The sequence below is a fragment of the Dama dama genome, chromosome 19 (genome assembly GCF_033118175.1).
Source record: "Dama dama isolate Ldn47 chromosome 19, ASM3311817v1, whole genome shotgun sequence".
In the NCBI taxonomy this organism is placed as follows: Eukaryota; Metazoa; Chordata; class Mammalia; order Artiodactyla; family Cervidae; genus Dama; species Dama dama.
The window spans coordinates 71,860,946-71,875,575 of NC_083699.1; the positions used below are offsets into that span (position 1 = coordinate 71,860,946).

The window sequence follows — 14,630 nt, forward strand, 5'->3', positions numbered from 1 at the left end:
TCCCGAAGTGACCTGCTACAGCCATGGAGCCAGGAGCAGCCAGGCCACAGCCAAGGCCCCAGACCAAGTTATCACCGGCGGAAACACACACCGACAATCTGTGACATGTACATCTTATCTGGATCGTGGGTGCAAACTGTTTTATAAAGTTTGAACACATGGGTATTTGATACTAAGGAATTACTGCTAATTATTCTGTGATAATGGAGCTATCTTTTAGAGATACACACACTCTTTTCAGATATAGAAATCAAGAGTATTAGGACATCTAGGTAAAATGACATGATCTCTGAGATTTGCTTCAGAATCACACAGGAAGGGAAGAAGCAGCAGGGGCTGATGAAGAAGCCAAGACTGGGCCTGAGCATGGTGGCAATCGTGGCACTGGGCAAGTCCAGGGCTCAGTACACCACCAAGGCCACCTTTGTATGTGTTTGCATTTTCCCCCAACAAGATGTTTTTAAACAGCATTTAGAAACCTTATAGTAAAATGGTTCACAGGGTACTAAGGATGAAAAATTTACACCTAAGCATATTACAATAAAATTTACCAATATAAAAAAAAAAATTTACCAATATCAAAGATAACCAGTCAATCCTAAAAACTTCTAGAGAAACAGTCTTGATGGATCAGGAAACAGGCTAAATTTACCAATGGTAATCACCAAATACAAGGCAACACAGCTGAAGAAACGAGTTTTGAACCTGTAATTTTATATCCAGCCAAAGTAACATTTAAACTTCAGGGTCTAATAAAAATACTCCCAGACATACAATCGAAACACCCATGAAAGACTGTGTTCAGAAGAGAGACAAACCTAGGAGCCCCTGCAAGAGATTGGGCTTGACTGTGAGCACAGACTTTTTACACTGTGGCTGCCTTAGAAACAAACAACCTAAGTACAGATAACAATCAAGAACTAAAAATCTACACAATACCAACATAGGCATATAAAGCAACAGATCCAAGAAGCTCAACAAACCCCAAGCACAAGAAACAAAGAAACTTATACCAAGGCACATAATAATCAGATCACTCAAAACCTGCGATAAAGAGAAAAACCGTAAAAGTGCCAGAGGGAAGAAAGGCACAGGATATACAAGGGAACAATGATAAGGAATAAATCTGGAGGAAGGAGTGGATATACCCATGTGAACAATGACTGCTAAGCTGCCATCATTAGGTGAGCTGGCGCTGCCATGACAACAGACGAACCCATCAAGAGAACAGAACGGAGTCCAGAAAGTCACCCATGAGCAGCTGCATTTAGACAAAGGAGCGAGGGCATGGGGACAACAGGATTCCCACATACAAGAAAGTCAGCTTTGTACCACACCCTGAACTCACACTAAAATTAACAAAATCTAAACCACAGACCTAAAGGTAAAAACCTAAAACTACAAAACTTCTAGAAAAAAACACAGGTAAGAATCTTTGTGATTTTGGGTTTGACACAGATTTCTTAGATACAAGAACAAAAGCACTATTCAAGAAAGAAAAGGAAGGGATAAGCCACACTTCATTAAAATTAAAAACTTCTGCTACAAAAGCCACTGTAAGAGAATTCAGAGAAGACAAGCCTTGGAGAAAATATGAGCAAAGAACATTTATGGTGAAGGTCTTATTTTCAGAAAGTAAAGAACAAGAACCAGATACAGTTCACAAGGGCAGAAATCAGGTCCTCAACATCAGTTACATGTAAATAGAGGTGACAGGGAACGGGAGGTGAGGACAGGCAGGGGACCTCTGGTGACCTCACTCAGGGTGCATGGACACGTGTCCATTTTGTGCCCAGGGCTCCACTGGTGGAATGCTGATGGGGCCGTTTCGAATGTTCTATGTTACAGGCATCATTGATGTAATATGAAAAGAAATCATTGTCAGTGTGGGGAAGTTTTTTTAAATGTATATTAAATCGGTAAGAAATTATCTGATCAATATTTTCCTCAAACCACATCATCACACTCCCACGTTAACCAACCATTCAAAATCTTCATTTTTAGAAACATATAATAGCCAGGACATTGGAAGCAACCTAGATGCCCGTTAGCTGACAAATGGATAAGAAAGCTGTGGTGCATATACACAATGGAATATTACTCAGCCATTAAAAAGAATACATTTGAATCAGTTCTAATGAGATGGATGAAACTGGTTACCATTATACAGAGTGAAGTAAGCCAGAAAGATAAACACCAATAGAGTATACTAACGCATATATATGGAATTTAGAAAGACGGTAACAATTATCCTATATGCAAGACAGAAAAAGTGACACAGATGTACAGAACAGACTTTTGGACTCTATGGGAGAAGGTGAGGGTGGGATGATCTGAGAGAACAGCATCAAAACATGTATATTATTAAGTGTGAAACAGATCTCCAGTGCAGGTTGGATGCATGAGATAAGTGCTCGGGGCTGGTGCACTGGGATGACCCAGAGGGATGGGATGGGGAGGGAGGTGGGAGGGGGGATCAGGATGGGGAACACATGTAAATCCATGGCTGATTTATGTCAATGTATGGCAAAAACCACTACAGTATTGTAAAGTAATTAGCCTCCAACTAATAAAAATAATTGGGGGAAGAAATAAAAATAAAAAAATAAAATCTTCATTTTTAAAGAAAACATTCTTAAAACGAAATGGCCATTTCTTTATCTATCTTGAAAGTTTTCTTTTATAAAAGCTTACTGAGTTTAAATGTAAAAGAAATATTTAATCACACAACAGTGAAAATGTTAAACAAGCAAAAAAGTGTTCAAAAGCTACTGATATCTAATCTGTAACAGGAAGCACAGGGCTTCTCTGGTGGCTTGGTGGTAAAGAATCCACCTGCCAGTGCCGGAGACACAGGTTCCATCCCTGGTCCAGGAAGATCCCACATGCCTCAGAGCAACTAAACTTGTGCACCGCAACTAGTTAGCCTGTGCTCTGGAGCATGGGAGCCACAACTCCTGAAGCCCACATACCCTAAATCCTGTGCTCCACAAAAAAAGAGAAGCCACTGCAATGAGAAGCCCACACAGCAACAAGGACCCAGCACTGCCAAAAAGAATAAATAAATAAAATGATCATTGGAAGCGTGCATTTTTTCAATGGATGTCCTGATAATTCAAATAAAATGCCAGAGATAAATTCAAATATTTATAAAAGCACTAACAGAGTGGCAGAAATCTAATTAAAAGGAAATCTCCAAAATTACAGAAAAATAAAATACTTAAACACATAGAGTAGTAGAGTGGTTCCCTACTGGGCAAATCCACCAACACCAACCCCAAAGTTCAGTAGAAAAATGGACACAGGCATTTACAGAAATGATTTCAATGGTGAGGAAGATTTTGCTTTCTTCTAAGACGTCCATACACAACTGCTGAGAGGAGCATGCTCACACTCCAGGCTACACTAAAACATACTGAGATCTATGGAAGTTTTGTTTTTTTCTTGAAAACCACGATGCAGTAAGTCACAGTTCAGAGAAGGCCCTCCCTGCAGCGGAGCTGTGGTGTCCGAGCAGAGGACCGCAGCGCTCGGAGCCCTACCTGACCGGAAGCGCTCATCCCGGGCGTTGCTGGGCCGCGGCTTGGGCTGCTTGGGCGCGGGGGCCGAGGCTTGTGTGGGCCCGAGGATGCGATTCTCCACTTGCAGGGAGGGGTCTACTCCTGAAACAATTTCACAGAAACACCTTCAGTAAACAACCTGCTTTTCCAACAATAGAAAAAACCCATGCAGAATAGCACACACCTCTCGCACGCTGCTGCACAACCACGCATGCCGGGGCCCCAGAGCCCAGAAGACCCTAAATCTGGAGGTTGGGGCTGAGACACTGATGTCAGCTTCCAGCCTCTCCCTGTCAGCAGCTCTGGGCCCCGAGCTTGGTGCACATGGTGCATGAGGCCAGCTCTCTAGGGCCAGCTTTCTCGAAACCCCCTCCCTTCCCCCTCACTGGCCCTGGTGTCAGCAAGCCCAGCAGGAAGCAGCCCACGAACCCATCACCCAGGTGTTGATAGCCGCCCTCAGACACAGGAAGAAAGCCAATGAGAGGCTCGGAGACTTCGGGTACTAACCACCTGGGCCTGTGACACCTGTGTCTCCAACCTGACGGGAGGCCAGCTCTCTGTGCCTGTTGCAGCCCCATGACTAAAACACCCATGGCCAGCCAACACCCAAGCCATCAGGACGTCATGTGTTGAGTAAAGGACAAGCATGAGCCTGCAGGGTCATTTAACAGAGTCCCTGGTCCTGCCTGAGCACTAGATTGTTTCAAGATGTCCCAGAAAAACAGCCTTAGCCACCAGCACTTAGAACCCCCTGAAAAGCAGCAGCCTGTCCCCACCTCAGCATTGGCCACCACAGGACTGGAAAAGATCAGTTTTCATTCCAATCCCAAAGAACAGCAATGCCAAAGAATGTTCAAACTAATGTACAATCACACTCATCTCACACACTAGCAAAGTAATGCTCAAAATTCCAAGGCTTCAACAATAGGTGAACTGAGAACTTCCAGATGTTCAAGCTGGATTTAGAAAAGGCAGAGGGACCAGAGATCAACTTGCCAACATCCTCTGGATCATCATAAAAGCAAGAGAATCCCAGAAAAACATCTATTTCTGCGTTATTGACTACAACAAAGCTTTTGACTGTGTGGATCACAACAAACTGTGGAAAATTCTTCAAGAGATGGGAATACCAGATCACCTTCCCTGCCTCCTGAGAAGTCGGTATGCAGGTCAAGAAGCAACAGAACTGGACACGGAACAACAGACTGGTTCCAAATCGGGAAAGGAGTATGTCAAGGCTGTATACTGTCACCTGCTTATTTAACTTATATGCAGAGTACATCATGCAAAATGCTGGGCTGGATGAAGCAAAGCTGGAATCAAGACTGCCAGCAGAAATATCAATAACCTCAGATATGCAGATGATACCATCCTTATAGCAGAAAGAGAAGAACTAAAGAGCCTCTTGATGAAAGTGAAAGAGGAGAGTGGAAAACCCGGCTTAAAACTCAATATCCAACAAACGAAGATCATGGCATCTGATCCTATCACTTCATGGCAAATAGATGGGGAAACAATGGAAACAGTGACAGACTTTATTTTGTTGGGCTCCAAAATCACTGCAGATGGTGACTGTAGCCCTGAAATTAAAAGACACTTCCTCCTTGGAAGAAAAGCTATGAACAAACTAGATAGCACGTTAAAAAGCAGAGACATTACTTTGCTGACAAAGGTCTGTCTAGTCAAAGCTATAGTTTTTCCAGTATTTACGTATGGATGTGACAGTTGGACCATAAAGAAAGCTGAGCACCAAAGAATTGATGCTTTTGAACTGTGGTGTGGAGAAGACTTTTGAGAATCCCTTGGACTGCAAGGAGATCCAACCAGTCAATCCTAAAGGAAATCATCCTGAATATTCACTGGAAGGACTGATGCTCAAGCTGAAGCTCCAATATTTTGGCCACCTAATGCGAACAGCCAACTCATCAGAAGAGACCCTGATGCTAGCAAAGACTGAAGGCAGGAGAAGGGGACAACAGAGGACAAGACGGTTGGATGGCATCCCTGACTTGATGGCCATGAGTTTGAGCAAGCTCTGGGAATTGGTGATGGATGGGAAGCCTGGGGTGCTGCAGTCCACGGGGTTGCAAAGAGTTGAACACGACTGAGTGACTGACCTGATCTGAACTGCCCCACCTGGGCTTCAGGGGGTCATGACCTCCGACACTGCTCATGAAAAGGCCACCTGACCGCGGCACCAGCCACCGCCGCCGCCGCCTCAACCCAAAGCTCCGGGCTTCCTGCAGCCGCCACCGCTGCGCTAGCCCAGAACGGCCCCGCCGCCAGGGGCCCAGTGCGAGGTCCCCGCCGGCCCCCAGCGGCCTGCCCGGCCCGGGGCGCTCCCAGAACAAACGAGGCCCCTGAGAGCTCCATCTAGTTCGCCGGATAACATCCCACAGCAGAATTCAGAGTCAGCAATGGCTAAACCCCAGGTGGTTGTAGCTCCTGTATTAATGTCTAAGCTGTCTGTAAACGCCCCTGAATTCTACCCATCAAGTTACTCTTCTAATTATACAGAATCCTATGAGGATGGCTGTGAGGATTATCCTACTTTACCAGAATATGTTCAGGATTTTTTGAATCATTTTACAGAACAGCCTGGCAGTTTTGAAACTGAAATTGAACAGTTTGCAGAGACCCTGAATGGCTGGGTTACAACAGATGATGCTTTGCAAGAACTTGTGGAACTCATCTATCAACAGGCCACATCTATCCCCAATTTCTCTTACATGGGAGTGCGCCTCTGTAACTACCTGTCCCATCATCTGACAATTAGCCCACAGAGTGGCAACTTCCGCCAATTGCTACTTCAAAGATGTCGGACTGAATATGAAGTTAAAGATCAAGCTGCAAAAGGGGATGAAGTGACTCGAAAACGATTCCATGCGTTTGTACTCTTTCTGGGAGAACTTTATCTTAACCTGGAGATCAAAGGGACAAATGGACAGGTTACAAGGGCAGACATTCTTCAGGTCGGTCTTCGGGAGTTGCTGAATGCCCTCTTCTCTAATCCTATGGATGACAACTTAATTTGTGCAGTAAAATTACTGAAGTTGACAGGGTCAGTTTTAGAAGATGCCTGGAAGGAAAAAGGAAAGACTGACATGGAAGAAATTATTCAGAGAATTGAAAATGTTGTCCTAGAGGCAAATTGCAGCAGAGATGTAAAACAGATGCTTTTGAAGCTTGTAGAACTCCGGTCAAGTAACTGGGGTAAAGTCCATGCAGCCTCAACATACAGGGAAGCAACACCTGAAAATGATCCTAATTATTTTATGAATGAGCCAACATTTTATACATCTGATGGTGTTCCTTTCACTGCAGCTGATCCAGATTACCAAGAGAAATATCAAGAGTTACTTGAAAGAGAAGACTTTTTTCCAGATTATGAAGAAAATGGAACAGATTTATCAGGGGGTGGTGATCCGTACTTGGATGATATTGATGATGAGATGGACCCAGAGATAGAAGAAGCTTATGGAAAATTTTGTTTGGACTGTTTTCTAGAAATGAAGGAATGTCTCTCTTACCTTAATGAATATCAAATGATTAAAGATTATTTTTTTTAAAAAAAAAAAAAAAAAGAAAATTTTGTTTGGAATCAGAGCGTAAGCGAAAACAGTAAAGTTAAATTTCAGCGTATCAGTTTTATAAAGCAGTTTAGGTTATGGTGATTTAGCAGAACACAGGAAAGCAAGAAAATGTGTCACACTTATACCAAATTAAGGATGTTGAGTTATGTTACTAATGTATGCAACTTTAATTTTGTTTAACACTCTCTGCCAAAATAAACTTTATTCCCTATTAAAAAAAAAAAAAAAAGAAAAGGCCACCTGACCCCAGCTCTCTAGGATGACACCCAGAGAGGACAGAGGGGACAGGAGACGTGGGGGCCCTCACTCCACTGCCTGAGCCTCCAGGCACCTCTGTGACTGAGGAGCCCCTGGGACACCAGCTCTGGCTCTGCAGACAGGAAGGAGCTGCCCCCAAGACTGGCTGACCTCCAGGCGTGGGTGCAGAATACTGCCGTTGCTGATGTTTATGTACCAGGTTTGGAGTGTTAGTTAGCTCTTCAAAACTGAACATATACACACATACATGTATGCAACATGCAGCAATACTGATCAGTACTGCTTCTGGCTTTTTGTTTCTTGGACTGACTGGAACAAATTTCCCTAAAATCCATAATGGAGAACACAGAATCGTATGCATTACAGACTATAAACAGGTATACTTGCAAAGTGATGTGTAAATATAGGGACATCCTTGCATTTTTATTCCAAAATACAATGCTTTTATTGAGATTGATTAATTTAAGAAAGATATAAAGCCCAATGGGAAACCACTGGATGAAAGAGTAGGTATATTTTTAGTCTTAACAGGTATCAAGAGAGAACTTCTCAGGCCACAGCAATTCGCATTCCCACAGGGTGCCATTTCCCCATGTCTCTGTCAGCACTGGATGTTACAAATTTTAGAATCTTGCCAATCTGACAGGAGAATGGTTCACTAATTTGCATTCCCGTATCTACGGGTTGAACATCCGTACATCCTATTCTTTGAATTCTATTAATTCTATCCATCCAGCTAAGGCGCCCCCAAAGGGCTTCCCAGGTGGCTCAGTGGTAAAGAACCTGCCTGCAATGCAGGAGATGTGGGTTCAGTCCCTGGGTCAGGAAGATCCACTGGTGAACAAAATGGCAACCCACTCCAGTATTCTTGCCTAGAAAATCTCATGGACAGAGGAGCCTGGCATACTACAGTTCACGGGGTTGCAAAAAGTCAGACATGACTGAGCGACTGAGCATGCATGCATGCAAGGAGCCCCCAAAGGACCTGCAGGGAGCCCTGGTCAGCTAGAGGCTCCACCCTACACTGGACATGCCCCCAGGCCATGGCCAGCCGGCTGCAGCTCAGTCACTCTGCAGTGCTTCATTTCTAGAGAGACAATCATAACCTGTTTCCCCGCCCCCCGCCCAGGTCTCTCATCGTGTCATTACTCAAACATTATTCAATATTCTCTTGAATTTTATAGTATTTTGTAATTACAAACATACTTGGAGCTTTACTTCTGAAGTTTACGTCCACTGATGCCGCAGAGGAAAGGGGGTCCCACTGTGGCCTCCATAGGCACTGAACCAGTTACTAAATAAATCTTCCCTCCTTTGAATTCTCCTGAATTGTTTCTAGACGGCCTCCCCTTACACTGTTCAGTTGTCCACGCATCTACCAACACCCTGTGGTTGGGACTACCAAGGGCACATGACCAAAGTTTAACACCCTGAAGGCCAAGCCTTTCTCCCTGGTATTCCTCCTCAACAGTATACTAGCTACTCTCAGAACTTTTCTCCTCCAAGTGAGTTATTTCCAACGCCAGGTTTGGGGGAAAAAAAAAATCAACCACTGCTATTCAGACTGGATTACGTTTTGTCACATATTAATTTAGAAACTACTACTTTTATAATATTAAATTTTTGCATCTAAGATATTGGCATATTTCTTCATATTTTAGGATCCTGGTTACTTCTTTCAAATAGATTGTATGATCCTAATATAGATCCTGTGGCTTTCTTGCTAAATGTATTAAAAACATTTGACAGTTTTTTTGCCATTATGAATGTGAGCTGTTTTATTAACAGAAACATTGCCAGAGAAAAGCTACTGATTCTTACATATTTGTCTTCTATACAAACCAAGACGCTTACTAATTCTAATAGCCAAGTAAGCAGTCACCTAGGTTTCAAAGTAGAAAACAACAGCACCTGTGTGAGGGTGGAGGCCTGCTGTTTGTCCGCTGTGCTGCCTGGGCACTGGCCTGCCACAGAGGGCCTTGGGAGCAGCCCAGCGGGCTTCTCGTTTGCCTGCTAACAATTAGGGTTTCCTCTGGTAGAATATTTATGAAAGTCTTTAGGCCATTTTCCTACTGGGCTTTTTAAAAAAAATCACACTGGGGAACTTTCTGGCTCTTTATAAAGTTTAAATTAATTAAAATTAAATTTAAAAAATGCAGTGTCTTAGTCACGCTACCACACCTCAAGTGCTCAGAAGCCACACGTGGTAAGTGCTCAGTGGACTGGACAATGGGGCTGCAGACCATTCCCGCTCTGGCAAAAGGTCTCCTGGATGCTGCTGCTTCACCGGCTCGGGACTCTAGCCCTTTTTCTCTTATGTATGTTAGGATCATCTTCTCCTATACTGTGGCTTGTCTATAATCTCTTTATGGGAACTTCTGATAAAACATGATTCTTAATTTTAACACACTCTAATTTACCAACCTTTTCCTTTTCAGTTGCTGCTTTTTGGTACCTCCAGGGACTTGAGAAATCCCTCCTCCTGTCTAAAGATGGTGAGTTTTCATATACAATCTTCCAAAGGTGCTGTAAGTTTTGCCTTTCTCACTAAAGCCCTTCATATCTGGCTTCTGTGTCTTAAGGAACCGTGCCAGCATTGTGAGCTGCATCACCACTCCCACCATAAGCCTGGTCCCCACAGCCATACATGTCTGTCTGGGTCCACGTTCTGTTTGTGAATCGAGCTATCTACCCTTGGGTGAAACCAGGCTGTCTTAATGACAGAGTGCTATTAACTCCTCACATCATAACCAGCAAATCCTCCAACCTTATTCTTCTTTTTTATCATTATTTTGAATCCCTTAGCCCTTTAAACTTATATATAAATTTTTTAACTTCTTTTTTTTGCTGTGCTGCACAAGCCACGTGGGATCTTAATTCCCTGACCAGGGATGGAACCTGCGCCCCCCTGGAGTGGAAGCATGGAGTCTTAACCATTGGCCTGCCAGGGAAGTCTCAAACTTCTATATAAATTTTAAAATCAGCTTCTTAAATTCCACCCCCCAAAAACTGTCTGTGCTGAAACACTGAAGGTGCTGACCCTGAAGATCAATGTAAGGTGGGAGAACTCACATCTTTATAATATGTGTTCCAAACCTAAGTAAGGAAATGTTCTTTACTAAAATCATAAAAATAATCATGGTCTATGATAATGAAAATAACATAAATCCTATTTGGGGATGAAATCTATACCAAACCAGAGACATAAACTTTAATCTATGACTTTGGACTTTATAATTTAATATTAGACACATTATTTTCCCAGCCCTTATTAATAAAATATGAAACTACCAAGGTCAAACTCTAACATCAATATTTAAATCAGTTTTATAAGACCTGTGTTAACCTCACCTTGAATGAGGGGTACGCAGCGTGCAAGCAGCTTTGCTCTTTTCTTTTCATATCCTTTTTGAGTGATGTCACCTAAAACAACAAGAGAAAAATAGAATTACATTTCTTCTAAAGTTCCCCAAAATTTTTAATTAGAAGTTCATTCATAATGGAAAAACTGGAAACACTTATGTCCTTCCACTGGTGACTGAATAAAGAAAGGATGAGGCGTCCAAATAAGGCAGTGCTACGCAGCAGTAAGAAGGAGCAAACTGCTGACAGACGGTAGTCTGGGTGGGTCTTACAGGCATACAGCTAAGTGACAGAAGCCAGGCTCCAAGCAGAATGGTTCCGGTCACATGACACCTGGAAAAGACACTGTTACAGGCAGCGTCAGACTACCGCCATGGCAAGGGCTTTAGGAGGACTGACCAGAGTCGGATGAGGGAATCCTGCAGGGGGTGAAGCTGGTCCACGCTGTGATCATGGTGCTGGTTCTATGACGACAAGTTGGTCCAGAGCTCAGAGAACTATACCCCAGGAAGGCTGAGTCCAACAGTATGTAAACACTTCAATATCCAAAATCTGAGATCAGCATCTCGGGGGAGCATGTTATAACTGTAGACTCTGAGGCCACACCCCAGACTGACAGAATCCGATGTGCATTTCACTGGATGCCCACATGACTGCGCAGATTTGAGCTATGGAGTCTTGGTGTGAGGACCCACAGAAACCAACCCTCGCAGCCCACAGGGCATCCCTAGGCCAGGACTTGGGTTCTGATAAATTATCATAAAGAAGAATAGCCTAAAAAGGAACTAACCTACCCAGGAACAAGGCAGGAAACGTGTCTGCAGGGAAACGCTTCTCATCTAAGCACACCAGCTGATTTCCTGGACAACTCAAGCACTCGGGGTGGATTCTGTGTGTTTTTGACCAGAAACACGTTACAGTGTCCACTAGTATCTTGTTCTTCAAGTGAACTGTCTTCAACAGAGAGCTTCAAGTGTTCTGCAAGCCCTCCTGGCATCCCCTCCCTGTCCCTCATTACCCCACCATCCACTCACCCCAAACAAGCCAGCCAAGTAAGGAGGCTGCTGGGAGTCAGAAGGCAGCCTGCCATCACACGCCGAGCACTGCACCAAGTACTTCCTCAGCTGTCAAAGGACCAGCACTTCTGAATGTCTGACACGTACATTAAGCCTCCCTGAAGCCCTCTGGGAGAACATTAGCCCACCACCCACAGAAGATGAGCCTAAGGTCAGGGAGTCTGGTCCGGCCCTGGGCTTGACACAGCCCTTGCTTCGACCACGGCTCACTCGGTCGGGCCCCTCCCCACCCCCATCCTGTGAGTCATCACTCACCTTCGCCTTACTCTCCCAACAACCCCACAGGAAACTCCTCTATTGCCTCGAGTGCCTTTTAATTTGAACATGGTCTGTAGAACAAATGCCGCTTTAAAGTCCAGGTATTTTTACTTTACCTGAACAATATCATACAATAAATTTCACTCTACTACCAATTTTTTCCATTAAATACTTCGTTTTTTAAATTTATTTTTAAACTGGAGGATAATTGCTTTACAGAATTTTGTTTTCTGTCACACCTCAACATCAATCAGCCATAGGTACACATATATCCCCTCCCTCCTGACCCTCCCTCCCATCTCCCTCCCCATCCCACCCCTCTAGGTTGATACAGAGCCCCTGTTTGAGTTCCCTGAGACAAACAGCAAATTCCCATTGACTATCTCTTTTACATATGGTAATGTAAGTTTCCATGTTACTCTGTCCATACATCTCACCCTCTCCTCCCCTCTCCCTGGGTCCATAAGTCTGTTCTCTATGTCTGTTTCTCTACTGCTGCCCTGCAAATAAATTCTTTGGTACCATCTTTCTAGATTGCATATATATGCATTAGTATATGATATTTATCTTTCTCTTTCTGACTTACTTCACTCTGTATAATAGACTCTAGGTTCATCCACTCCATTAGAACTGACTCAAATGCATTCCTTTTTATGACTGAGTAATATTCCATTGTGTATATGTACCACAACTTCTTTATCCATTCATCTGTTAATGGACATCTAAGTTGATTCCTTATTCTTGCTATTGTAAAGAGATAAGCACTTCATTTTTATTATCATCCAATCTCTGCTGGCTCAGATAGTAAAGCATCTCCCTACAATTCGGGAGACCCAGGTTCGATCCCTGGGTCGGGAGGATCCCTTGGAGAAGGAAATGGCAACCTACTCCAGTACTCTTGCCTGGAAAATCCCATGGACGGAGGATCCTGGTAGGCTATAGTCCATGGGGAAGTAGAGAGTCAGACACGACTGAGCGACTTCACTTTCACTTTCAATCTCTGCTATAATGAACACACCTGACCCACTGCTGACCAGAGCGGCCCAGGGGCTGTGTCCTCCTCATTGTACCCTGACCAGACGCTTACAGACCCCAGCTGGGTCCAGAATGGGATTGGATGATTTTGTTTATTGACTTTCAACTTCTTAACAAATTTAAAGCACATGTGTTTTTTTAAACAATATTCACTAAAAAAAAGTGTTTCTTCTAGAATATATGGAAATACATAGAGACAAATTTAAATGAAAACAATATGGCAACACTAAACTAAAAAAGATAAATCCCTATTTACAAGCAGAGCATTTGGTTTTACAAGATTTTCTTCAATTTCCTTGTTAAATTTTATTGGAGGATAGTTGATTGCCAACGTTAGGCTAGTTTCTGCTATACAGCAAAGTGAATCAGTTATATATATATATATATATATATATATATATATATATATATATATACACACACACACACACATATACATGTATCACTATTTTCATATAGGTAGCTTCCCTTGTGGCTCAGACAGTAAAGAATCTGCCTGCAATGCAGGAGACTTTGGGTCTTTGACCTCTGGGTAGGAAAGATCTCTGTAAAACGGAATGGCTACCCACTCCAATATTCTTGCCTGAAAAATTCCATGGACAGAGGAGCCTGGCAGGCTATATAGTCCATAGTGTCACAGAGAGTCAGACACAACTGAGTAACTATCACTTTCACTTCTCATACAGGTAGGTCATTACAAAGTATTAAATAGAGGTAGGTCCTTATTAGTTAATCTATTTTATATGTCATTGTTGCTGTTCAGTTACTCAGTCGTGTCTGGCTCTTTGCAACCCCATAAACTGCAGCACGCCAGGCTTCCCCTGTCCTTCACCATCTCCCAGAGCTTGCTCAAACTCATGTCCATTGAATGAGTGATGCCATCCAACCAGCTCATCTTCTGTCATCCCCTTCTCCTCCTACCCTCAATCTTTCCCAGCTTCAGGGTATTTTCCAATGAGTCGGCTCTTCACATCAAGTAGCCAAAATATTGGAGCTTCAGCATCAGTCCTTCCAAAGAATATTCAGGGTTGATTTCCTTTAGGATTGACTAGTTCGATCTCCTTGTTGTCCAAGGGACTTTGAAGAGTCTTCTCTAGCACCACAATTGGAAAGCATCAATTCTTTGGCACTCAGCCTTCTTTATGGTCCAATTCTCATATCCATACATGACTACTGGAAAAACATAGCTTTGACTAGACAGACCCTTGTCAGCAAGGTGATGTCTCTGCACAGGTTACACTGTGTAGGTCGGTCATAGCTTTCCTTTCAAGGAGCAAGTATCTTTTAATTTCATGGCTGCAGTCACCATCCGCAGTGATTTTGGAGACCAAGAAAATAAAGTCTGTTACTGCTTCCACTTTTTCCCCCTCTATTTGCCATGAAGTGATGGGACCGGATTCCATGATGTTCATTTTTTGAATGTTGAGTTTAAACCAGGTTTTTCACTCTCCTCTTTCACTTTCATCAAGAGGCTCTTTAGTTGCTCT

At 43.3% G+C, this 14,630-nt stretch overlaps 2 protein-coding genes across 6 annotated transcripts in view; one reads left to right on the plus strand and one right to left on the minus strand.

Annotated features, from left to right (window-relative positions):
- Nucleotides 1-14,630, minus strand: part of DIP2A (disco interacting protein 2 homolog A) — a 110,154-nt gene that overhangs the window by 80,301 nt on the left and 15,223 nt on the right. For all 5 annotated transcript variants that reach the window (XM_061167381.1, XM_061167380.1, XM_061167382.1 and 2 more), the window contains exons 2-3: nt 10,763-10,834; nt 3,543-3,662 (exon numbers count right to left, since the gene is read on the minus strand). In XM_061167381.1, the coding sequence (XP_061023364.1) occupies nt 3,543-3,662; nt 10,763-10,834 (192 nt within the window). The remainder of the gene's footprint in view (nt 1-3,542; nt 3,663-10,762; nt 10,835-14,630) is intronic.
- LOC133073823 (polyadenylate-binding protein-interacting protein 1-like) lies at nt 5,878-7,129 on the plus strand. Its single transcript, XM_061167822.1, has one exon. It carries the CDS (start codon nt 5,978-5,980, stop codon nt 7,127-7,129), a length of 1,152 nt encoding a protein of 383 aa, XP_061023805.1. The 5' UTR covers nt 5,878-5,977.